Source organism: Chenopodium album, chromosome 3, assembly GCF_948465745.1.
Source record: "Chenopodium album chromosome 3, dcCheAlbu1.1, whole genome shotgun sequence".
NCBI lineage: Eukaryota > Viridiplantae > Streptophyta > Magnoliopsida > Caryophyllales > Amaranthaceae > Chenopodium > Chenopodium album.
The window spans coordinates 50217913-50243896 of record NC_137836.1 but is presented as its reverse complement, the minus strand read 5'-3'; the positions used below and the strand labels follow the sequence as shown (position 1 = coordinate 50243896).

The window sequence follows — 25984 nt, the reverse complement described above, 5'->3', positions numbered from 1 at the left end:
TCATCTTTGAAGGTTAAGTGTTGGACTTTCTTTGCTACCATCAAATCTCATATAAGGCACACTCATTAAATTTTTCTTGTCATAAAAATTTGTGTATTTGCATGAGTATTTGTGTATTTGCTTGAGTTCCTTAGTTGCAAACCCAATAAACAAATTTTAGGGAAAGAATGGGGTAGGAGATGCAGATAAAAGATAAGTTTTGTGCTACAACATTATTCATCTTTGAAACTTTTTTTACAAAGCATTTTTACAACATTTTTCTAGGACTTTTCCCGACATTTAGAAAGGTTGACTTCGATAGGTGCTTAAAGCCCTTTAAAATGGTGTAATGGGCATGATCGGCTAAAGGTCACTGCCACTTCACGAATTGGGTTCGAAACTAATCAAACCCCGATACCTTTAGCAGGCTGTGAGTGGGTATGCAGTCCTTTTAATTAAAGCCTTTGGAATATTAGGTATAAAAACTGGAAAAAATAATGTATGTAGATGTATTTTTTTATTTAGGGTACTACTATAACAAAAAGTTAACTTATGCAGCTTGAACCAAATAGTTATTAAATAAATTTGAAACAGTTGGAAAGGACATCGAATTAGAAAGGCAATAGACAAGCACATATGCAATGGTGTATTATTTCCCAAAGCCTATGAGACCCACGTATCCAGTAAAATTATTCAGCACCACAACAGAAGTTAACTTATTTTTTATTCACTTTACATATTATTAGTTGGGATAATTTAGGTAAATTCAATAATTCATACCCTTCATCTGTTTCCTTTCTAATTATTAGAAAAGAAATTTTAATATCGTTTCGGTTACTAATTAAATCTGTATTTAGTCCATCCTCAAAGTGGGGAAGTTTAGTTAATGTTGGAGTTACAGTATTACTATTTAGTTGTTGCTACTAACATATGGAGTATTTTTATCATGACATTCTATAACAACGTATAATCTGTTGCCTACATAGGCCTCAACAGATATAACCACAATGTAATTTAAAGCAAGCTTATCTTCAATATGAAAGAAGACACCTTAAGGTTTGTTCAGCATTAAGTTGCTACTGTAGATATAAAATTCATCCTACATACATATATTTCCACACATAATGAATAGATTTAGATAACTATTTACGATCACTTCAAATAGTTGCATCAAACACAAATTTTGATTTCATAGTAGGTATGAATTTCCTATTATGTCCTTCAAATCAAACACCCTTGACCATTTCCCACACGGAATAACGGATCTCGTTCATATCGTCCATTAGAATGTCAGAGCACAACTTCACTCTGTAGCGCTCTTCATCACCGTCATATGCCTTAGAACAAAAGAAAGTCAACAATTCTTAGGAAACGTACAAATAGGGGCCGATGTATTAAGATAAGTAATACTTACATGCATCCAGGAGTTGGCAGTCATTAGGTTGTACAAAAATAGCATGCATATATATAACATTCCCGAGTCGTGAGGTTTTTTTTCCATGGGAATATCTTTGACATTTTTAACTCAAAAGGATGTCAACTGTGGCTGGTCGTTATAAAAAAACACCGACAATACCCTTCTGCATAATGTACCTGTTATAATATATTGTCAGTGGTTACTTACAACATTAAACAGAAACTATGTTGGGTTGATTACTAAAAGGGGTTATAAGATAAACTCAAAGATGTAAATTGTGTTCACTCGAAGAACTTACCACATACGGGAGCATTTTACTGTGATAATTGTGGGGATATGCATATTTGGTGTCAAACACATAGATTCTTGCTTTCTTCAAACTTATCATGTATAACGTCCATCTGCCCTCATGCAATACTGGACAGAATATTTGCAATTTACAGTGAAATTAGTACATAATTGTTTTCCTGAACATGAATCAGAAAAACATAACACAACAAAAACAACTCCAAAAACAAAGGTGTTTATTTGTAGGTAATTTCAATACCAACCCTTTTATAGTCCTCCAAACTGTCACCAAATGAAGTATCCGTCTCAATACCAGCAACATGTTCATTCACCATGCCCGCAACATCCTCATTTGCTGTTAGTTTCTCAATAGCCTCACGCTGCATGAAAAACATGGCAGAGGTTGAGGTTTATATTTCATACAAATATTTGAAAACAAAATATTTGATACTAATATATTATTTAACATGTTACTATGTGTTTAAGAATAAGCACCAAGTAAGTTGCTTGCATAATGTACGAATGCCTTGTAGCTGCAGGAGCAAGATGACTAATGTCATTTAAAAATTTCCCGTACGCATCCATGACAAAATCCACAATTGTCCCGTTAGTTTTAAAAGAATCATGCAGCATCTCACAGAGACAACGTCAGTCATTGCTGCTTATATAAAAGTGTACACCTTAACCTGTGGATTGAAAAGATTAACCTTTAAATCAACATATCATATTTCCACCTAAATCAAATATCGATCATACTCTATCAATCAATTTACAACTTTTCCATTTAAAAAAAATGCTACAAATAACAAAACAAAAGAAAAATTAAACTTACGACTCATTGCCTTTTGACTTCATTGATAAAATTTCACCAACTGTTCTTCTGTATGTGGCAGAAATAGTAGGCCCCTCTGCATGCGGTCTAGGGGTGGCTTGGCGAACATCGTCCGATGATTCGCTACCGGTACCTCCGTCGACATTCTCCTTTTCCTTTACATTTTCCTATGATGTCACAATAACAGCTTATTATGAACAAGAAGTTTTGATAAATATTTGATAACATATATTTTGTTTTACAACTAACCATTACAGAAACATCAAACTCTTCCGCTCTTATTCTGGGGTCTTTAGAAGAATTGCAATATCCATTTTTTTTTAGAACAAATATCAGTACTTGCCTTGCTATCAGCTCCAATCTTGCTTTTAGAAAGATCCTTTCGAGAAGATGCCTACAATACAAAAATAAATTAGTAACATGACCATATCAAACCAACTTAATGAGATTCTTGAATAATACTAAAACATGAGGAGAGGTTGACATCAAATGCGTCTTACCCTATCATTTTCACTTTCACTGTCACGAAAGTCTAAGTTTTTTTTTGTTGGTGCGCATCTTTGCAAGGAGGTAACACATTCTTGGGACCCTCGTTCTTGGGTTTCTTATTGGGTGGCAAATCTACGTCATATCATGAGAAAGAAATAAGTTAGATAATTGGCAAGGTAATCGATTCAAAACAAAAGAAAAGAAACAATTAAAGACCCACCGACAGCTCTTCACCGGCTGAAAAAAAACTCAGAACTTGAGCTTCTGTTTCCAACTATTTCCTGCCATAGTGACAAAACCACATCAGGTACTATTTAATTTAAGACGTTAAATCAAAATGTAGTTTGAACCACATTAACCTCTTCACTGCTTGAAGACGACTTAAATATTTTTTTCCTTTCCACTTACTTGGCCAATTTCCGCTCTTGGATGATTCTACGACAAAAACATACGTTAAATATATCAGTTAATAACTAAGATACATATGTAAAAAAAACATTATCATATCAATTCCGTAATAAATATTTTGTACACACTCACATCCCTCAGAGGTACATGCAGAAATAACGGTATTAGATATCTTCTTCTTACCCATTTTAATACTTTGTACATCCTGCTACAAAATAAACAGGCATATAGTACTGATCGAGTTAGTAGAAGTTTCAAAATGAATTTTTAGTAATTAGTAACCCAAGTAGTAACCATTTTACCTCATCACTGCTTGAAGTGATGGTCCTCTCTATACCGTCTTTGGGCTTTTTCCCACTAACTCGTTCCTGAAAACTCTAAAAGAGTTAAAAGGAATAAAATCAACTCATAAAGACCGACATCTAGTTCAAACCAAATTATACTTCCTCATTACTTGTTTAAATACCACCCTAAAATATCTCTCCTTAACAATTTTGCCCCTACTTAATTTATGTACCTCCTCCAATGGAAACCAATTTTTAGATTATTTTTAAAAATCCACTTATTAACCTAAACATTACAAACTAAAATATATAATCATCAACACTTCAAATAAAAGCACGCCATATGTCTTGTTTTGGGTGTTTTTGTCCATCGGGAGAGTTACGTCACGAAGTCTGATCCGGCTGAGTTGTACCTGCAAAACAACGGAGACTCCGGGTGGTAAGAGCTCCGCCTCCGACGATCAAGTTAGTAACTTGAAAGGGAATAAAGAGTACGGAAATTTAGGTGGGGATCTGCTTGGATTCCAAGCTCAGGTGTTTCTCTGAGGTGAGAGAATGTAGGTGTAATAAATAATTGAATGTGTCCCCAAAATGGGGAAATATCTCCCTATTTATAGGGTCATTGGAGAATGTTCCCCCATCTAGGTCACTTGACCTAGATTTTAGTGGGCTGCGCCGTTTTACGGCGCTTCTTGGGATTTGGGCCCTTGAAGGCCGCCATTTCATTGACGAATCTAAGGGTGCCACGTGTCAAGAGGATATTAAGCCACATGGGCCATCCTGAACTCGACACGTGGCCTCTTCTCATTGGTCCACGTGTCTAGAGTATTTTTACCCTAAACATGTCTCATCCTTCAAGTTTGTGCCGTTGTATTTTAATGTATTTTCTTCCTATTTAACAACTAAATAAGTAATCACTACTACATGCCAAATTACATAAACATTAAACAATAAATACATAAATACCTCACTACTACTTGTAACTTTCGATCTTGTTTTTTTGGTGATAGATTTTACCGCCTAGTTACCATCATTCTCATCATTTGAGTCATCATTCCCAGCAGTAAATTCATCACTCTCTGATGCCTAATGTAAGAATAAAAAATGTAAACCACACAATAGATTGTCTAAAAAAATAAAAAATAAAATACACAATAGGAAAATACTTCTTTAATTAGTAACAAAATGTCTTCATAAAACACCAAGTTATCTCATCAGTAGTTGAATAACTCCCAACCTTTTTTCTCTTTTTATGCTCAACTTTGGCCTTTCCTGCTCTGTGTGGTAAATTCCTTATTCTCTCTATTATCTCAGCACTCTCATTGTTATTTTCCGAGTCCTGCTTTTCAACAAGAACTTATACGAAAGGATAATCTTAAGAGGAGCATAATAGTAACAAGTAACAACACTAAAATGGAGGATAATTATTATAAATGTTAAATATAAGATAAGAATCGATGTAAACCATTAATGAGTTTTACATGGCATTTACACTACGACTGCTTTCAGAACCAGAACCATTAGATTTAAGCCATATTGTTTTGTTAAATATCCTCCCAATTGGATAATCCTCTCCGTAGACAACATCATGTACAACCTACAAGCATGAAACAAAGTTCAAATATACTATACATACACTTGATATACCTTAGCTGCACCAAAGCTTTCATCTAGCCCTCACTACAAGAAAAAGGGGAATTAGCAACTGATATTTGCGACTACCTTAATATTCAGTCGCAAAAAATATTTTTGCGACTGAATGAGACGGATTGTCGCAAATTTTGCAACTGATATTGTAGTAGTTGCTATGCAATCACTAATTTGTGACTGATATTTGCGACCACCCATAATATTCAGTCACAAAGAATATTTTTGCGATTGAAAGAAACGAGTAGTCGCAAATATTGCAACTAAGTTTGCATTAGTTGCTATGTGGTCGCTAATTTGCGACGCTATTATAAGTTTTGCAACTAAATTATAGTTGTTGAAGTTTTTTTTTTTTTTTTTTTTTTTTTTTTTTTTTTTTTTTTTTTTTTTGAAATATTATAGTTGTTGAAGTTGATTAACTTGAAACTTTTTTTTTTTTATTGATAATTTGTAATTTATATTGCGACTAATTTGGTAGTCGCTACCATTTTTTTTTAAGAAATTACTATTAAATATGAAATAAGATAAACCCTTAGCAATTTAGCATAACGTGTTACCACTAAACACACAATAAATCACTCCTTAAGTCATTATTCATCAATAGTTCCGTGCAGACTCTTCTTCGTTAAAAAAAATTTAAAAAAAAAAAAAAAACGTAGAAGGCCAAGTTCACAGACTCAACATGTCACCGTCGATCTTCATCTGCCGCCACTGCGCCACCAATTCTCCTTCCAGGTTAGTTTAACCGCCTGACGCCGCTCCATCTTTTGCTTACTGTAATTTTCCAATTGTGAATTTTAGGGTTATCATTGAATTTATTGTCCAATTTTTGAATTTATTCTGGTTTGCATGGTTTAATTGAAGTCAATTTATGAAAAATCATTCAAAATTGATTGATTATGCAAAAAGCCCTAATTATTTGCAATGTAACAATCCCGAGTTTGATAATTTGAACCTTTTTTTTCTCTCTATTAGTGTAAGAAAGGGCGTTTCTTGGGATTTGGGCCCTTGAAGGCCGCCATTTCATTGACGAATCTAAGGGTGCCACGTGTCAAGAGGATATTAAGCCACATGGGCCATCCTAAACTCGACACGTGGCCTCTTCTCGTTGGTCCACGTGTCTAGGGTATTTTTACCCTAAACATTTTCCCCTCACAAGACGCACGTGCATATCACGTGGGGCCTGTGACACGTGTCCACCTTTCAAAGGTGAACAGTAACAGGTAAAAATTTGAATTTCAAACCAAAGTTTTTCCCCCCGCTTTCAACTTCTATAAATAGAAAGTTACCCCCCCTTTTTCTCTCACCTTAAGTTCATTTGACTTTTTAGAGAGAGAAAGAGAGAGCTTTTTAGAGAGAGATTCTCTGCCTCCGTCTGCATCACAACAAGTTCAAGTTTCCGTGTGCTTGCAGTTCAATACCCGATTTACCAGCTGTAGCGGTTTTCAGATTTTCCAGAGTAAAAGTAAGGTAACCGCCTGTACCATATTAGCTTTTCTCCTTTTCAACTCGTATACAATTTTTTCTCCGCCTGTATACCTAGTTTTTTAGAAAATATAAATGAGTTCTCAATCCACACACTCGGCACTGCCTAGGACACTTAGCCGGTCCCCTAGGACGGCTAAGTCTAGAACAGGGGGTGCCTTTTCTGGACTGTCGGAACCGATATGCTCATCTCCGAATTCCTCCCTCTCCGTGTCTGTGCAGGACACAATGGCCACAACGAAACAAACGGCTAGACGGTCTAAGAGCCGGCGCACTATGGAAGTGCCAGCCGATGAGGTTTTCCCAGACGGGGAACAGAGGGATTTGGAGGAGAGCAGGTCTGACGAAGAGGCTCCCTCTACTTCCGGGAGCTCTAGGGTACGAGAGGTAGACGGCGAGGGAGCCGCCTCCTCTAATGAAGCCGGCGATGCTGAGACCGGCCAAGGATCAAGGGCCGAATCCTCCAGCTCCGACCAAGATAATTTTGCGGCCAACTATCAGCAGCCGCCTAAGGTCGCTGATAACCCCAATCCTAAACGAACCCGGATGCTGTCGGGTAACATCGCCCTCCTCAAGAGCGGATTTAGGGCCTTCAAAGAAAAGCACCCCTTTGGAAGGGGCTTGTGCATCATCGTTCCTTCGGCTGACGTTGTAATGGCCTGGAACGATGATATTGACAATGCAGACCACTACTTCGTCTGCTACGAGGCGATTATCGAAGCCGGCCTCAGGTTCCCCCTCCACCCCAGGATTAGGAAAATCCTTAAGGGGTACGATGTAGGGGTTTGGCAGCTCACCCCCAATTCGTGGGTGAACATTCTTAGCTACATCGCCGCCTTCGAGTTCCAAAATATAAACCCCAGCTTTTCCGCCTTCGCTCACATGCACTACTTGAGCAAGGCCCCAGGCGGCCATGGGGCATGGTATACTCTGACTACCTTGCCCCAATATTTGATGACTTTGGACAAAGTGTCCAAATGGTCCGGGTGGAAGGACAAGTTTTACTTGATTTCTTCCCTAACTTTAAGACATAACCAGACACTGCGCCGGTATACCACTGAGCCGGCTCTTCTAGGCCAGAAATGCCTTCTCCCGGTGCTATCTAATAAGGCCCGGGAACAAATAATAGAGCCGGGATTTTTTGAAACAACAACTGATCCCATGGGGGATGGGACTCACATCATAGTTCCCAAGAACTGGATCCCCCATCCGGACTTCTTCAAGGACGAGTGCTTCTTGTCCGCCTGCGGGCTGAGTACCATGTTTCCCAGGGGTAGAATACTTTTCATCCGGAATGATTGTTATTTTATTTTTATTGCAAACTTGCCATAATTTTTTTTCTAACCATGAATTCTGTTCTTGCAGCCGACGCCTTGAGAATGGTCGACCCGGCGAAGACTCCGGCTAAGTCTGCGGCGCTGCTGCGCAAAGAGGCTGCACTTGCCAAGAAGGTAGCCGTCGAGGCCAAAGACTCCAAGAAAGGCGGGGTAAGACCGCCTGACTTTATGTGTTTGCATATATATTTATTTATTTAATTTTTTTTTACTTGTCGGTTGGGTATACTTACCCTTGTTTGCTTCTCAGGACTCCGCCAAGAGAATTCCACGATCCTTCTCCAAGCTGCTCAAAAGGCAAGGATACGATCTGGAGAAAACTCCGGCTGCAAAGGCCGCCAGGAAGGACCCTCCTCCCCAGAAACAATCTTCTGCCTTATCCGGTCATCCAACGACCGGGGGCAAATCGCCTGCTGCGATGAAAATTCTGAGCGAAAGCTCAGAGCGCTCAGAGCAGAAAGCGCCGGATGCCTTTACGGCATCGAAGGGTGGCAAGCCACCTAATGTTGCAGCCGATGCGGAAACGCCTGGGGAGGAGCAGAAGCCTGCGCCCCATCCGGATACCCAAGGTAAGGGACGGATTGAAATACCTTGGCCACTTGATTTCATGAAAATCAAGACTAAGGTTGATCCCTCTGGGGGGGTCAGTCAGCAGCCGACAATGGATGAATGTCAACTACGCTGCCTCTTTCTCACAAAGTACTACTTTTGATGCAGATTTGACTTCTGACGAGCCGGATCTTGTGGGCTTTGCAAAACGGATGGTGAGGACCCTCACCCGGTCATAGAAGATCTCCATACCTGATCTGCAGGTAGTGGACTTCGACCAGATAATGGGCCAACTGGCTGAGGTAATGAATCCCACAACCTCGATGTCTTTTACCTTTAATTCTACTAAGTAACTCATAATCCGGTTGCTCTTTCCTCAGGTGATGCTGGGAGTGGATGGCCTCCGGGCCCCTTCAGGCGGAAACAAGAAGAGGTAAATGACGCCAAACGGAGGGCCCTTGAAAACCTCAACTCTGCTGAATATGCTAATTATATGTGTGATTTAAAGATTAAAGCAGTAGAGTTGAAACAGGAGGAGCTGATCCGGAGTTTGATGGCTGCGAACGACGAAGCTAACAGCCGGGCTGATGACCTTGATAAGAAACTGAAGGATGCCAAGTCAGACCTCAAGTCATTAGAAGATGCTGATAAGGAAAACGCCCAACTCCGAGCAGACATTTCCCGCCTGGGGGTTGAGCTTGTCAATCTGCGAAATAAGCAGTCGGACGAGCTTGCCCAAGAGCAAAAACGGCTGACGGAGGAGAATGAGCGCGATAACTTGGCCCGGCTAAAGATCACTTGGAGCCTCCTCTACCCAGACATAGACTTTGAGGTCTATAAGCTAAGGTATGATTACGCCACTGAGGTGTATGATGCCCAGCTACTGGGTGATGCCCCACCGCCTCGCTTCAAAGATTGGGCTGCTGAGCAGGGATATAACGTCTCTGATAACGAGGAGCCGGCGGCGGATGAGCATAACGAGGGCCAAACCAGCCAGATTCTGCCGGAGCAGCATCATCCACCTTAGCCTTAGGCGGGCCTCCCCAACTTCTGCGGCAGTATGCCAACCAATTTCTCTACCGCCTTGCATGCCGTGTTTTGTTGTATCTTTACCAACCATGGGGTTGGGTTAACAATTTATTTTTTGTTTCTTTACCGGATGTAACTCCGGTTAACACAACTTTTGGCTTTTAAGCCATTTTAAATATTTACGAAGTATTCCGACTCAGTCGGTGTTTATATATGTTTGTGCTTGAATTTTTCAATTTGAATTTTGCGTATGTTTACAATTCTTCAATATTTTGCATAACTTAAAAAAGCATGCGGCAATTTGCAATCCGGGTGCTCTTGCCCCTGGGCGGCTGTGTGGTTGGTTTTATTTCAAGTTGATTGATTGGCTTGGAAACACTTGATACTAGGAGAAGTATGGAGTGTTTTTAGGCCAAACAATCACAATGGTGATTGCCCCAAACCAAGTGCACAGCCGGCCATTAGAGCAGGTGCTTTGAGCTTCTTACCCAGGCGGTTATATCCCGTCTGAGGTTAACACATAGCCATTACACAAAATCTTTTTCCCCAATAGGGAGAGTGAGTGCAACTTTGGAATAAATAACCTAAGTGAGAACTTCAGCCGATGACCGACTGATGCCTCAGGGCATCCGGTATTCGGTAACTTAATCGTTCTTCATAGATTATTCTGGTCAGACGGCTATGAGTTGACCAATTTGATCGTTCGATTTTCGCCATCTGCATAGGTACGTAGAACCGACGGATAGTCCGTTCTCTGCGACGATTACACCCGGAGGGGTGTCGCCGGACGCCTTTGTCCATGTTTGGACAGGCGGTTTTATAAAATAGGCAACCATCCGACCATTTTGGCCTTTGGTCTTGTTTGAGACCGGTTGTATAGCCACTAAGCGTTTTTGTGCTTAGTTTTTAATCGGACCATTGGCCGAGCGTTATTACAAAAGTGAATTTACGCTAAGTATCAAACTTAGTTAGTTAAAGAAACAGTCCACCTGAGCGCTACCCAAGCAGACAAGCAATTATTGGATTACACTAAGTATCAAACTTAGTTAATTAAACGAAGAGTCCGTCTGGGTATTACCCAGGCGAACAGACAATTATTATACCAAGTGTCAAACTTGTTAGATAAACAAAGGATCCGTCTGAGTATTACCCAGGTGGTCAAGCAATTATAACCTTTACTAAGTATCAAACTTAGTTAATTAAATGAAGAATCCGCTTGAGTATTGCCCAGGCGGATAATAAAAAACAACAAAACAATTTTGCAAACAAAGTCTGAATTCTCATTAATTGACTCACTGTTTACAAAAAATTTACATTCTCAGAAGTAGTACTTTTTTAGGTTATCTACATTCCAAGTTCTAGGCAGGCGACGGCCGTCTAGGGTTTCTAGACGGTAGGTGCCGTCCCTGACTTCTTCATAAATCCAGTAGGGGCCTTCCCAATTAGGGGTTAGCTTTCCAGCCTCATTGGCCCTACCGGTTGCCTCCATTTTTCGCAACACAAAGTCGTCAACTTTCAAAGGACGCTTGTGCACTTTCTTGTTGTAGGCTCTGGTCATTCTCAGACGGTATATCTCATGGCGCAGGGCATCGTTACCCCTGCGTTCCGGGAGGGAGTCCAATGCCAGCTGCATGGCCTCCCAATTTGCCTCTTCATCATAGAGCATGACTCTAAGAGTCGGCTCGTAGTGCTCAATGGGCAAGACGACTTCACCACCGTATACCATAAGAAATGGGGTTTCTCCGGTTGCCCCTTTAGCAGTAGTCTGGATGGCCCATAGGACATGAATTAACTCCTCTGCCAATAAACCACCGGCTCTTTCAGTTTTCTTTTTTATGCTGTCTGAGATGAGTTTGTTGAAGGCTTTAACCTGGCCGTTTGCTTAGGGTCGGCCGACTGATGCAAAACAATGTGAGATACCCTGATCTCCCAACCAAGTCTTGAGCTGGGGGGTCTCAAACTGAGGGCCATTATTAAACACCATAGACATAGGTACCCCAAACCGGGTGATGATGTTCTTCCAGATGAAAGAGATGACATCCTTTGTCTTGATGTTCTTAACCGGCTCAACTTCTACCCACTTGGTTAAATAATCCACAGCCACCAAAATGTAGCGCTTTCCGCCTGGAGCAGGCGTATAAGGACCCAAGATATCCATGCCCCATTTAGCGAATGGGACTGGGATGTGGATTGCCGTCAGATCAGTAGCCGGGCGGTGAATAAGTTGGCCAAACCTCTGGCACTTGTCACATCTCTTCACCAACTCTTTAGCGTCTGCTTCAAGAGTAGGCCAAAAGTAATGCCGCCTGGCTCTGACAGCTAGGGACCTGCCGCCTATATGAGAGGCATAGTACACAGCATGCAAGTCTTCGAGAACTTCTTTCCCCTTTTCTAGGGTAACACACTTCAATAGAGGTTGAAGGAAACCCGCCTTGAAGAGCTCTCCATTTCTCAACTCGAAGTTTGCTGCTCGCTTTTTCATGACGGCTGCCTCCTGTGGTGAATCAGGGAGTTTTCCGTATGCTAAATATGCCCGGATGCCATCCATCCAGGTAAAGCTTCGGTCTAAGATTCCAATGGGCTCTTCATGTATGCTTCTCTTTTCAAGAACTTCCCAAAAGACCGACCGAGGCGTATCACAGCAGGCGGATGAAGCCAATTTGGACAACGCATCCGCCTGATTGTTATCCGACCTAGGCACTTGATTCAGACGGAATTCCTCAAGTGCCCCAGCCTCTTCTTTGACTGCCTGAAGGTATTTGATCATAGCCGGATGAGTTGCCTCATATTTTCCCTCATACTGGCTAATAACAATGCGGATTCCGGCTGCCTTACACATGTTGCCTTACACATGCGGATTCCGGCTAGCAGGGCTTCATACTCCGCCTCGTTATTTGAGGCTTGAAATTTAAACCGCAGTGCATATTCAAATCTGTCCCCCTCACGAGACTCATATAAAATTCCTGCACCGCAGCCGTTCTTCGTTGAGCTCCCGTCTACATACACTTTCCAAACCTGGTCAATGTTGTCCGGTTGCACCGGCCGTGTCATTTCAACAATGAAGTCGGAAAACGCCTGACCTTTCACTGCCTTTCTAGGTTCAAAAGTGATTTCAAGACTTTGCATTTCAATAGCCCATTACAGCATTCTGCCGGATGATTCCAAGGTAGACATTGGCCGCTTGAGGGGCTGTCGGTGTAAATTACCACCGGATGGGCCAGAAAATACGGCTTCAATTTCTTGAAGGACATATATAGAGCAAGGCCAAATTTTTCTACCATGGGGTACCGGAGCTCAGCATTTTTTAGAACATGGCTAATGAAATAGACCGGGAGCTGAACGTCGTCTCTCTCAGCAAGGAGAACGGCACTGAGGGCATGATCTGAGACGGCTTGGTACATGTATAGCATCTCTTTAGGAAGTGGACAAACAAGCCTTGGCAAAGAGTGCAAGCGTTCTTTTAGCCGTTGAAAGGCCGCCTCAGCATCATCCCCCCATTCAAATCTGGTCTTCTTCCTGATTGCTTGGAAGAAGTAAAGGCATTTGTCACCTGACCGGCTGAGGAATCTCCCCAAGGCCGCCAGGAAACCGGTTAGTCTTTGTGCTTCCTTGACAGTGCGGGGTGACTTCATGTCAATTACCGCCTGTATCTTCTCAGGGTTAGCCTCTATCCCCCTTTGATCAATCAGGAATCCGAGAAACTTCCAAGACTCAACACCAAAGACGCATTTCTTTGGATTTAACATAACCTTATGTCGCTTGAGTGTGGTGAAGGTTTCTCGGAGATCAGCAAGGTGATCCGCCTGCTGCTTGGATTTGACTATCATGTCGTCAATGTACGCCTCCACATTCTTGCCAATTTGATTAATGAAGACCGTATTAATCATCCGTTGGAATGTAGCCGGCGCATTTTTCAAGCCAAACGACATCACAATGTAACAGAATAACCCCTGATCAGTGACGAAGACCGTCTTTTCTTGATCTTTCTTCCACAGGGGTATCTGATGGAAGCCGGAGTAGGCATCCATAAAACTCATCAAGGCATGCCCGGCTGTCGAATCGACTAAACCGTCGATCTTAGGAAGCGGATAACTGTCCTTGGGACATGCCTTGTTGAGATCTGTGTAGTCAACACACATACGCCAGGTACCATTCGGCTTCTTTACAAGCACAACATTCGCCACCCAGTCGGGGAAATTGCATGGCCGAATGAACCCAGCGTCCAACAGCTTTTTAACTTTGGCAGCTGCCACCTGACTTCTTTCCTCACCGTGACTTCTTTTCTTTTGCCGGATGGGCTTCTTTTTAGGGTCCACGGCGAGTTTATGGACAACAAGATCCAGGCTGACGCCTGACATCTCTTCCACTCCAAAGGCAAAAATGTCTTTGAATTCTTTCAGCAAAAGGTGCAAGTCTGCACCCAACTTAGCAAAAGCAACCGTCCCAACCTTCACCGTACGCTCCGGACGGCTGTCGTCCAGAGGTATATCAATATGTTCACCAGCCGATTGGGGACGGAGCTCATCTGACCGTTCACCGGTCAGTGATTGCTATTTTTTCTCTTTCTTTACCTCCACCAGCAGAGGTGCCTTTCTTTTCTTTCCGGCTGCTGGTGGGGCCGGTACTGGGTCGGCATCCTTGACATTGTCAAGGTCAATTGGTTCCTGGCCGTCTGGGGCCACAGTATCTTTGACGGCTGAGAGATAGCACTCCCAGGCCGTCTTCTGATCCCCATTCAAAGAACCAACAGAGCCATCATCCCTCTCGTACTTAATGAGCATGAGGGAGGGGATGATTACAGCCTTGGCTTCGTTGAGGGTTGGCCAGCCCAAAATAATGTTGTAGGTGGTCAACTCCTCAACGACCAAGAACTTGACGACCAGATGTCGCCCTTTTCCTTTCTCTCCCAGCCGGATTGGTAAATCAACTCTTCCGACTAGGTAAACCATTCCACCCCCAAAACCAACTAAGGGGTGGGTAACCGGATGCAAGATGCTGTCATTGTATTTCAGCTTTTGCAGGCACCGGAGGCTGATGATGTTTGTTGAGCTGTCGGTGTCAATAAGGATCCGCCCAACCAGCTGGTTGGCAACCTTACATTCAATGACGACCGGGTCATCATGCGGACGGCGAACACTGCCCCTGTCCTTCTCCGTGATCAAAACGTCTGGGAAGGAGGAGCTTGCAGACGCCTGCTCATTATCATCTTTCTCCATCTTTCGAAGATGGCTCTTGGTGCCCCGGATGGTAGGGCCACCACATGAGAACCGCCTGCTATTGTGTAGACCAGCTTCTTGTCGGTATCCGAGCTACTAGCAGGCTGGGGGGTAGTCTTGGAGGACTGACCCTTGTTCTTCTTCTTTGCCCCGACTGGGGACTTAGAAATGTAGGACTTTAACATCCCCTTGTCAGCCAGACGGTCCAACGCCTGTTGAAGGCTGAAGCAGTCGTTGGTGTCATGGCCAACTTCCTCATGGTATTGGCAGAATTTGTTTTTGTTCCTTGATTGAATGGAACTTTTCATTGGATTCGGCTTCTCTAGGGACAGCCGGTCCTTAATTTCCATGAGGATGGAGTTGCAGTCCTTGTTAAACTCGTACTTAGGGACGTACGGTTTAAATTCTTTCTTCTTCTTCTGGGACGGCTTGTCAGAGTCACTAACCGCCCAGATTTCTTTTCTCTTCTTGCTTTTTGGCCGGCTGAGCAGACCGGCTGTCATTCTGCTTGTCAGACTTCTTGGAGTCTGACTAGTTACCAGGCGAGCAGAGGTCGGTGTCTTGAATGTAGCTTTCCGCCTCCCTCAGGGCCGCCTGTAAAGTGAAAGCCCCTTTTCTGACTAGGTTGAACTTAAAGGTCGACCCGTCTCTCAGACCCTTAAAAAAGTCTGTAAAAGCTACCTCATCAGACAGTCTTTGAATCTTAATTCTGATCAGATTGAACCGCCTGACATAGGAGCGCATCCCTTCTCTCTCTCCCTGCTTAATGGTGCTCAAGTCAAGACTTGTTTTCTTAGCAGGGATGTTCATTGAGAAATTGGAAGCAAACAGGAAGGCAAGCTTCCTGAAACTATCAATGGACCCGGCTGGCAAGTTGTCAAACCATTGTTGGGCAATGCCCTTCATTGTAGCCGGGAAGCATCGACACCAAGTGGCATCATCCAACCTTTGTAAATACACCAAGTGGCATCATCCAACCTCCGAAGAAGGCCGGCTGCATAAAGTGAGGGGGATACTGACCGTAGACCTGAGTAGGTACATACGGTACAGTTCCAATCATCTGAGGGCCAGAATGGACGGTATTGCTGCCTGTCTGGCTCTCATGCAGGGAAAGTGCATTCCCTGAAGAGGTGTTGTTGAAGCTGCCAGGAAAGTTCGACGTGGAAGCCGACTCAGACAACTGTTGATTTCTCTTCCGGTTGATGATTTCTCGGGCATCAAGAGTTGATTTTTTACTTCCCACCAGTTGTTGACTCTGGCGGGTATTGTTGGTATTCCTCTTAGGAAGAAGAATTTTGGACCAATCAATGGTCCCGGCTGCCTTCTCCTTTGGATGAGGAGTTGGTTGCCGATCTCTGACTGACTTCCCCTTTTCCAGAGGAGTCTTTTTGGCCGACTGACCCCTACTTGGGCCAGCCCGGCTTTGAGTGATCAACTCTTTAATTTCACCCTTGAAACTTGTCATGAATCTCATGAGTTCGTCTCGGGTGATTGGTGCTGATCCAGCAGGCGTATGGTTTTCCCCTTCCGGCTGCCCAGGGGGTCAGTTTGTACCCGCCTGGGAGGCACCCCGCTCTAGAGTGTCTCTAGGCCGGATCCGCCCCGTTATGAGGGAGCCATCATTGGCTGTATAGGTTTCGACCTGAGGATCTTCATCCTCCTGGTCTGTAAAGACTTCTGGTTCATCGCCCAGACGGTTAGGAGGTGGTAAAGACTCTTGAACCATCTTCGAGGTACTCTCCCCACAGACGGCGCCAAATGTTTTGGGTGTTTTTGTCCCTCGGGAGAGTTACGTCACGAAGTCTGATCCGGCTGAGTTGTACCTGCAAAACAACGGAGACTCCGGGTGGTAGGAGCTCCGCCTCCGACGATCAAGTTAGTAACTTGAAAGGGAATAAAGAGTACGGAAATATAGGTGGGGATCTGCTTGGATTCCAAGCTCAGGTGTTTCTCTGAGGTGAGAGAATGTAGGTGTAATAAATGATTGAATGTGTCCCCAAAATGGGGAAATATCTCCCTATTTATAGGGTCATTGGAGAATGTTCCCCCATCTAGGTCACTTGACCTAGATTTTAGTGGGTTGCGCCGTTTTACGGCGCTTCTTGGGATTTGGGCCCTTGAAGGCCGCCATTTCATTGACGAATCTAAGGGTGCCACGTGTAAAGAGGATATTAAGCCACATGGGCCATCCTGAACTCGACACGTGGCCTCTTCTCATTGGTCCACATGTCTAGGGTATTTTTACCCTAAACATGTCTCATCCTTCAAGTTTGTGCCGTTGTATTTTAATTTATTTTCTTCCTATTTAACAACTGAATAAGTAATCACTACTACATGCCAAATTACATAAACATTAAACAATAAATACATAAATACCTCACTACTACTTGTAACTTTCGATCTTGTTTTTTTGGTGATAGATTTTACCGCCTAGTTACCATCATTCTCATCATTTGAGTCATCATTCCCAGCAGTAAATTCATCACTCTCTGATGCCTAATGTAAGAATAAAAAATGTAAACCACACAATAGATTGTCTAAAAAAATAAAAAATAAAATACACAATAGGAAAATACTTCTTTAATTAGTAACAAAATGTCTTCATAAAACATCAAGTTATCTCATCAGTAGTTGAATAACTCCCAACCTTTTTTCTCTTTTTATGCTCAACTTTGGCCTTTCCTGCTCTGTGTGGTAAATTCCTTATTCTCTCTATTATCTCAGCACTCTCATTGTTATTTTCCGAGTCCTGCTTTTCAACAAGAACTTATACGAAAGGATAATCTTAAGAGGAGCATAATAGTAACAAGTAACAACACTAAAATGGAGGATAATTATTATAAATGTTAAATATAAGATAAGAATCGATGTAAACCATTAATGAGTTTTACATGGCATTTACACTACGACTGCTTTCAGAACCAGAACCATTAGATTTAAGCCATATTGTTTTGTTAAATATCCTCCCAATTGGATAATCCTCTCCGTAGACAACATCATGTACAACCTACAAGCATGAAACAAAGTTCAAATATTAGTAACAATGTCACATTAAATAGTAATAACATACTATACATACACTTGATATACCTTAGCTGCACCAAAGCTTCCATCTGGCCCTCACTACAAGAAAAAGGGGAATTAGCAACTGATATTTGCGACTACCTTAATATTCAGTCGCAAAAAATATTTTTGCGACTGAATGAGACGGATTGTCGCAAATTTTGCAACTGATATTGTAGTAGTTGCTATGAAATCACTAATTTGTGACTGATATTTGCGACCACCCATAATATTCAGTCACAAAGAATATTTTTGCGATTGAAAGAAACGAGTAGTCGCAAATATTGCAACTAATTTTGCATTAGTTGCTATGTGGTCGCTAATTTGCGACGCTATTATAATTTTTGCAACTAAATTATAGTTGTTGAAGTTTTTTTTTTTTTTTTTTGAAATATTATAGTTGTTGAAGTTGATTAACTTGAAACTTTTTTTTTTATTGATAATTTGTAATTTATATTGCGACTAATTTGGTAGTCGCTACCATTTTTTTTAAAGAAATTACTATTAAAAATGAAATAAGATAAACCCTTAGCAATTTAGCATAACGTGTTACCACTAAACACACAATAAATCACTCCTTAAGTCATTATTCATTAATAGTTCCGTACAGACTCTTCTTCCTTAAAAAAAATTTAAAAATAAAAAAATAAAACGTAGAAGGCCAAGTTCACAGACTCAACATGTCACCGTCGATCTTCATCTGTCGCCGCTGCGCCACCAATTCTCCTTCCAGCTTAGTTTAACCGCCTGACGCCGCTCCATCTTTTGCTTACTGTAATTTTCCAATTGTGAATTTTAGGGGTATCATTGAATTTATTGTCCAATTTTTGAATTTATTCTGGTTTGCATGGTTTAATTGAAGTCAATTTATGAAAAATCATTCAAAATTGATTGATTATGCAAAAAGCCCTAATTATTTGCAATGTAACAATCCCGAGTTTTATAATTCGAACTTTTTTTTTTTCTCTCTATTAGTGTAAGAAAGGGGGTTGATTGGTTAAAGTGTAGTTCTAATTTGTAATGGGATAATCAATGGATGGAGAGTATTGAGGTTCGCCTAAACTTCATTTAATTTCTGGTTTTGCTCTGATTTAATTCTGTTTCTGGGCTTAAATTGCTACTGCTTGGTTGCCGACTTACCGTGACAATAGGATCATCAATGATAAAACAACAGAAATAATGTTAGACTACAAAGTAAATCCAATGTAGCATGTTAATGTGTACCCATTAATGCATGAAAGATAAGTTTATTCTTGGTAAAAAAAAAAATGTGCTACCTGTGGAATGAAAAGGCTGCCTTATTTTTATTTGTTAAACTATAAAGTAAATGCAATGCATCATGTTAATTTTAAACAACGAGGAATTTGTCAAATTGCAACTAGTCAGAGCATGGCCGACAAAATAAAAATTATGATCATTTCCTATTAATCGTACTCTAGTAATCCAGGCACCTTCAAATTAATGGGCTGGTCAAATTAGCTTACAGATATCATGTGTGGAATGTGGCAATGAATAATACTCGTACTGTGAAGGGAAGTAGTGGTGAATATCAATTTCAATAATTAAGGGACATTCCTGTGTGAATGAGGGCATTATAAACTTTTTTAAGCTGAATTCTTTTGTAGAAGACTCTTATTGTTTGTGCTGGTGCATATAGGCTATTGTGTTGTCCTTTTAATTATATAATGCTGCTTATTGGCTTTATCGATTTGCAAGGAACATGAATTTATTTAGGTACTCAACTTTTTTGGCTATCATTTGGATTTTATGGCTGGAAATAAATGAGTAAATAATTAGATTTGGTTTTTCTATTTGTGAACTTTGTAGAATAAAGCAGTTTTCCTTGCATTTCTTTGTTGTTTATCTGTGGGTAAATTTTCCTTTAATCTACTACAATGTAGGAGTTTTTGGCCACGGTCGCTAGCCATGTCCAATTCTTATGCAGAGCTTAAATTGACCCAACTCTTATTCTATACTTCAAGATCTTTGTCAGGTCACTTTTGTAAAATTTTTCTGTTTTCGGTTTTACATATTTCAATTGTGGTTGTCGAATTATTGTTTGTTAATTGTTATAGTTTATGCGATTAGAAATTTAGAATCTAGATTATTTAATCTGATTGGCTTTATTTCCTGCAACGAACTAGCGTGGCGCGATAAAGAAAAAATGGACGGAAGGTTGTTTTGGATAGAAAAGCTTAAAGCTTGCGTACACTCGTTAATGGCTTTAGGCCATCACTCTCCAAGAACTTACTACTATCATATTCTGCCTAAACTTCTCTACTCTAGACTACTCTATTTACACTACTACTACATTGCATAAGTTGGCAACAAGGCCTTAATTACTACAAGTACTACTCTTGTCTTCTTTCCAATTTTGCACAATACAAACAAATGGCCTAAGGTGGCCTGTCTGCCCTGCTGCTCATCTGTACTCTGTCTCTCTTTGCTTGCTGTTGTTGTTGGTCTCTGTTGTTGTTGTAGGTCTGCCCCTGCTGCTTGCTGTATGTGAGTGTCACAGGTGGTGGTGGGAGTGGGTTCGTTGCATTCCCCTATTTGATTGATAATATATTGGAGCATGTTACGTTGGAATCTGCATTTAGGTTTTGTACAGACTTTGATTTATCTGAATTAGTGGAGTACTTTTCTTTTCTTAAAATTTACGTATGTATAAGATAGAAAAAATGCCAGAATGATGGTTAAAATGTTGTGTTGGTTTAGATTTCAATTGAACTTTTATCTATTAAGGTTAGAGCTAGACATTGCAAATTAGCTTACATGGAAAATTAGTATAAACTTTTGGGCATGGGTTATTGATGTTCAGTAAAAATTATTTGTGGCTGATATGGATAGTTTGGCTCTTTGATCATTCATACTATACTACATTTAAAGTCGTGTTAGTCTAACCATCCTGTTTACGAGGGTGGAGAGTGATGGGATAAGTTTGATCAAAGATCCAATATTAGTCTTTCAAAAAAGATCCAATATTACAACTACAATGGGATTGCTTCATTAAACTCGTGAGTGATATAGAGTTAAAAAAGTAAGTTATTTATTCTTACTTTTTTTTTTCCCCACAGGTTAAGTTGCTAAAGAGAAGTCTATGTACTTGGATGCCTTTTGCTGATTTTTGTTGCATTTGTTATCTCATACGGAGCACTTTTCTTTCTTCTCCAAGGTTGATGATACCAATTCATGCATGTACAATAAAGGTTAGAAAAAGTATTCCAATTCGACATGGTGTGCATCAATACATGTCATACAATAAATATTGATTTAGGCTTTTCGTTGATATTGTAGGGTGGATTTCTTCAATATATTGATTAATTGTACCTGGCAAAGAGACGTGATTTTTAATGATAGCTCAACGAGGTTAGAGGATTACGATTGAGGTTATCTAGAGTAACTTATTTCAGAAAACAACTTTGTTAGCAATTGAAGATGTATATGTATAAGTAGATAAAGGTGAGCTTATATGGTTTAAATTATTGAGCAGTTCGAACACTCTTATGTAATGTAAGCACTCTTGTAATGTAAAAGTTGGTTAATATTTTGTGGTATTTTACCAAAAAAAATTAAAAATTCAATAGTTGCTTTGTGTTGATGATGGTCTCCAAATATTGATAGTCAAATTTAGCGATTGCAGATTTGTTTAGAGACTCAATTTTTAGTTACAAATTAATTGATCTTAGTAGTCTCTAATCTGTCGCCAAAAAAAAAAAAAAAATCGGCTTCGTAGTCGCTAAAGTTTGGTCTCGTAGTCGCTAATCCGTTGCAAAATAAATTAGTCTCCGTATACACAAAAGTTTGGTCTCGTAGTTGCTAATCCGTTGCAAAATAAATTAGTAGTCGCAAAAGTTTGGTTTAGTAGTCGCTAATCCGTCGCAAAATATTGGTCTTTGTAGTCTTAAATCATTGGCCTTTGTAGTCGCTAATTCGTCGCAAATATTTTACAACGGACAATGTTTTAGTTGCTAAAATTTTGAAGTTAGTTGCTAAATGGTAGTTGCGAAGTCGTTGCAAATCTGTCGCTAAATTTGCGACTATCTAAAAATTAGTCGCAAAAATAGATTTGCGACGAGGTCTTTAGTGACTAACCAAAGTAGTTGCAAATTCGTCGCAAACCCATTTTTGCGACGGATTTGTGACTACTTTGGCCGTTGCTAATTCGCCTTTTTCTTGTAGTGAGCTATAGCTCTGTCAATATTCTTCTGTTGCCAAGCACCTATCATAGGTACCGTTTTGTCCCAAATCGTTCCATTGCCATCTATGTTCAAACAATCCAGGTATGCAATCTGCAACATTTTACAGGTTTAATAGGGAAATTTTCAATGGATAAGATACATGAGAGAAGGTTTCATAGACATTTCACTTAATTAACACAAAAACTTGATTACCATGAGAACCAATGGAGACCCCTTAAAACCCTTTCTAGGATCACCTCCTCCATACTTGATCATCCAGTCAAGCACATATTTGGACCAGTTGTATTTCCCAGCTTCATAGATATGCTTTCTTTTCAACAACCATAAGTGGCTAGGGCTAATATTGTTGCTAGTTGTGGTGCATAAAATGTTCCCAATAAAATAGAGGACAAAGTCCTTAAGAAACTCCTTCCTGTCCTCATTTACATCCATGCACTTGTTATACACCACTCCAAAGCTGATTCCCCCAGAATTTTTGTACTCACTCTTCAAATCCTTCATCTTTTGATCACTATTGTCCACTTTAGGAATCTCATAAGTCATATTACCAAAAGGAAGCCCAGTGATCCAACTAACCATCTCTTCATCTATCCTAAGTTCGTAGTCATCTCGGATACGTAGCACTTGTCTATCCGCATCCCATCGACTAAATAAAAATATCAAGAAATCCCTGTCAAAGTTTTTAATTTTAAAGGTGAGAAAGCTCTTGAAGACTGTTTTTTTCAACAACTTCTTCCTTCCTTCACTCATTTTCTTGATAATCTTCCTCACAAAATAGGGATATGCCCTGAAGATGGGGTACTGCAACACAATAACAGAGGAATAAATAAACAATTTCTTGTATGATCTAATCAATATAACGATATATTTAAAAGAAATGAAGAGCTAGGCAATTATATATGTAAAAGGAATTTCAATGTAACTAAAAACTCCAAACCTTTCTAGGTCCAACTCTTCGTGGTCTCCCACGTTTCTTTTTTGGTGTACATCCGATAATGGTATTGCCTCCTGGAAAAACAACCAAATGCGCAAGACATATAGTTACAGTTGTTTGTTGTAATGGATCAGTGTTTCAATTGTTGAGTACCCTATTTTTTTACTGGTAACAATTCTTACTCTTTTAGAGTCCCCTCGTCTGGGTCTTCCTGATCTCCTTAATGTTACTTTACCTCCTTTAGACTGCTACACACAAATAATAATATTAGCAACATAAAAATCATCAACCTCATATAATAATTCACGTGGTCAATATCAAACTTTCAAAAGGCAGACAGAGTATTACCTTTGATGAAGCTTCAACCTCATTAGTCTTCGTAGAATTAGGTGTTTCAAAGGGAACTGCTACAGATGCAATATTCTGTAAAATAAAAGAATGGGAAAAAATTAGATAGTCACATTGTCATACTGGATAACCTAGCCTAATTCACTAGTTATGAGGTTTATTTAACCTTTGTTGGGGGATGGTCTGGTATGTGGTGTTGTTCAGGTCCAGTAGGATTGATACAATCCTCGGCCATAACCTGTTACCAACATCGATGTTCATTTTATCATTTACTTGCTATTGTGTTACTAGCTATATAAGTATCTATTATGCTTTTACCTTTCTTCAAATCTCCTGAGTGCCGGTTATGGCCCCCAGTCCTAACACAATCTCTTTTGTTGTTTTCACAATATGGTTGTTCTTATTCAAGATAGTCTCCATCTACGCAAATGGTAGAAAACACATTACTTGTTACATTACTATTATTATAACATGTTGATTGCACCATAACTTAAACGAACATAGTTAATAGTATCTTAATTAAAAAAACGATCATAATCATAGTTAATATGTTATTAGATGTTTTTTTTTAATTGTAAAAGTTCATAAAACTTTAATTAGCCTAGACAATAAAAAAAAAATGGCAATTTGAATGACCCGGCATCACCCCTAAAACATTAACCACCCGATAATTTGTATTTAAACAAGTATGTTACCCCATGTCCCTTCAAACACATACCCTAATAATTTTTAATGTTACAAATGAGGACACACTCATGCTTAATCACTAACAAACTTTGAAATGGTTTCAATATAAAGATAAAAAATATCAAAACTTAGATACAATATCTTGTTACATCGTCAGCCATTTAATTATAACAAACATAGAATACACTTATATTTCAAACTCATTCACTAGATTCATAGAAACTTACTAAGAAAATCTAAAGAGATCAAAATAATATTTATAACTATATAGTTACAATTGTAACAAACCTTATCTTTACCCCCCATGGTTTCATTCTGTAAAGTTACTTGCTCTGTGCCACCCTCTCTTATCCCAATATTGACATTTTGCGTACCTCCTCCTTCATTGTCTCCACTTGCAGTATTTGATAAAAATTGGGGGTCTTCCACAGTATTTGCAAAACTAAAATTCTCCATGTTAGAAGTTTCATTGACAAAATATTGATACACAGGCTAGTTGAACTATAATTATTTAGTTAAATTAATTACATAAATAGTCTATAAATAAATTTGGGTTTAATAAATTGAAATAATTTATAATTGAACAACTCTTGAACAAATTGGAGTTCAATAGAGAAATTAATTAACGATATCAACCTAGTCTCTCACTAAATCGTTGTAATTATCAATACATTATAACCTACACACAATAGGTAATCAAAACACGCTTAATTGAAGCAGATAGGGGGCGCAAATAAACTTACCCTGTCTCGGATTCGGCCATACTCCTTCTGTAATATTTCTTCAGTTACAAACGTTGTTGATTTTGAAATTTGAATGCAAAACAAAAATAATTCTAATAGAAATTATGGAATTAAAAGGGAAAAGTTTAATTTTTTTTTTTGGGAGATTAGATGAGAAAAGGCCACCCGTCATTACTTCATAACAGCGCTCCGACAAGAACAATATTACTCCCTTGAACGGTGCGCTGATGTCATCATTATGCACTGAACATCCTGCTGAAAAAACGCGCTTTGTTACTATCGGTCTTATCAACCTTTTTTTTAAAATGTTATTATTTTTTTGGTAATGTGTTTAATAATCGAATCAATAAAATTTGTGTAACACCTTTCAATTTAATAGATATTAGATGTAAGCACGTGCAACGTTTTTATCATAAATCCTATTTGTAGGTTATTTAAAAAAAATAAAACTTTCAAATCTTATTCCTTAATTTAGCTTATGTGCTTGATAATTCTTTAAATTCTATATTAAATTTATTTGTTTTCCATTGGTCAAAATAATGTCGTGTATGAGTTAAATTATCCGTCGCAAATTGCATAATAAAATTATAATGTGAAAAGAAATAGTTTTTCAATAATTTTAAATCATTATTCGTATTATATAATGCCTTGCACAAATATTTAAATCTCAAATCTTATTCGTTGTTGGTCAATGTTATGCTTATAAGGTGTGGTCAAAAACACACAAAAATCCTAAATCATAGATTTTAATTTTTTATTCGCTCTTAAAATTAGACTTTCAAATTTCGGTCGTTAATTTTGTTTATATGAGGATTCATTTTATTTGATACTAAATTAAAATTAAAATTTATTTTTATTGGTTAAAATAAGATAATTTTATATGTTAGCCCATACTTATCTATGAAGAATAATAGGATAAAATAATTATATCTATGTGGCCCTACAGATAAAAGTTTCCCAGTATTCATTTTTCAATTATACGTGCCCAGCGGTGTGCAAATAGTTCGTTGTACGTATTCAGTAGGGATGCTTTATTTTCCATGCCCTTTA

The 25984-nt window shown here is 39.5% G+C and overlaps 1 protein-coding gene and 1 long non-coding RNA gene across 2 annotated transcripts; one reads left to right on the top strand and one right to left on the bottom strand.

Moving 5' to 3' along the window:
* Positions 1–5936: 5936 nt before the first annotated feature.
* On the top strand, positions 5937–21599 carry LOC145613895 (uncharacterized). Its single transcript, XR_014107023.1, has 3 exons — positions 5937–6079; positions 21098–21229; positions 21318–21599. It is a non-coding gene; the product is annotated as an uncharacterized LOC145613895 (long non-coding RNA).
* An 818-nt stretch (positions 21600–22417) lies between these two features.
* Positions 22418–25299, bottom strand: LOC145613891 (uncharacterized). The gene is made up of 6 exons (XM_081668930.1): positions 24935–25299; positions 24480–24633; positions 23505–23579; positions 23339–23401; positions 23160–23230; positions 22418–23023 (listed from the first exon to the last, which is right to left on the bottom strand). Exons 1-6 carry the CDS (start codon positions 24952–24954, stop codon positions 22990–22992), a joined length of 417 nt encoding a protein of 138 aa, XP_081525056.1. The 5' UTR covers positions 24955–25299; the 3' UTR covers positions 22418–22989.
* Between the last annotated feature and the right edge of the window lie 685 nt (positions 25300–25984).

Bases quoted from the DNA above. Each gene is read 5' to 3' on its own strand.
- LOC145613891 (XM_081668930.1), bottom strand. From the start codon at position 24,954: ATGGCCGAATCCGAGACAGG. The intron at 23,231-23,338 runs GTAAGAATTGTT...TTGTTTTTCCAG, and splicing joins GACGAGGGGACTCTAAAAGA to GAGGCAATACCATTATCGGA. The intron at 23,024-23,159 runs GTTTGGAGTTTT...ATTGTGTTGCAG, and splicing joins GAAGAGTTGGACCTAGAAAG to TACCCCATCTTCAGGGCATA.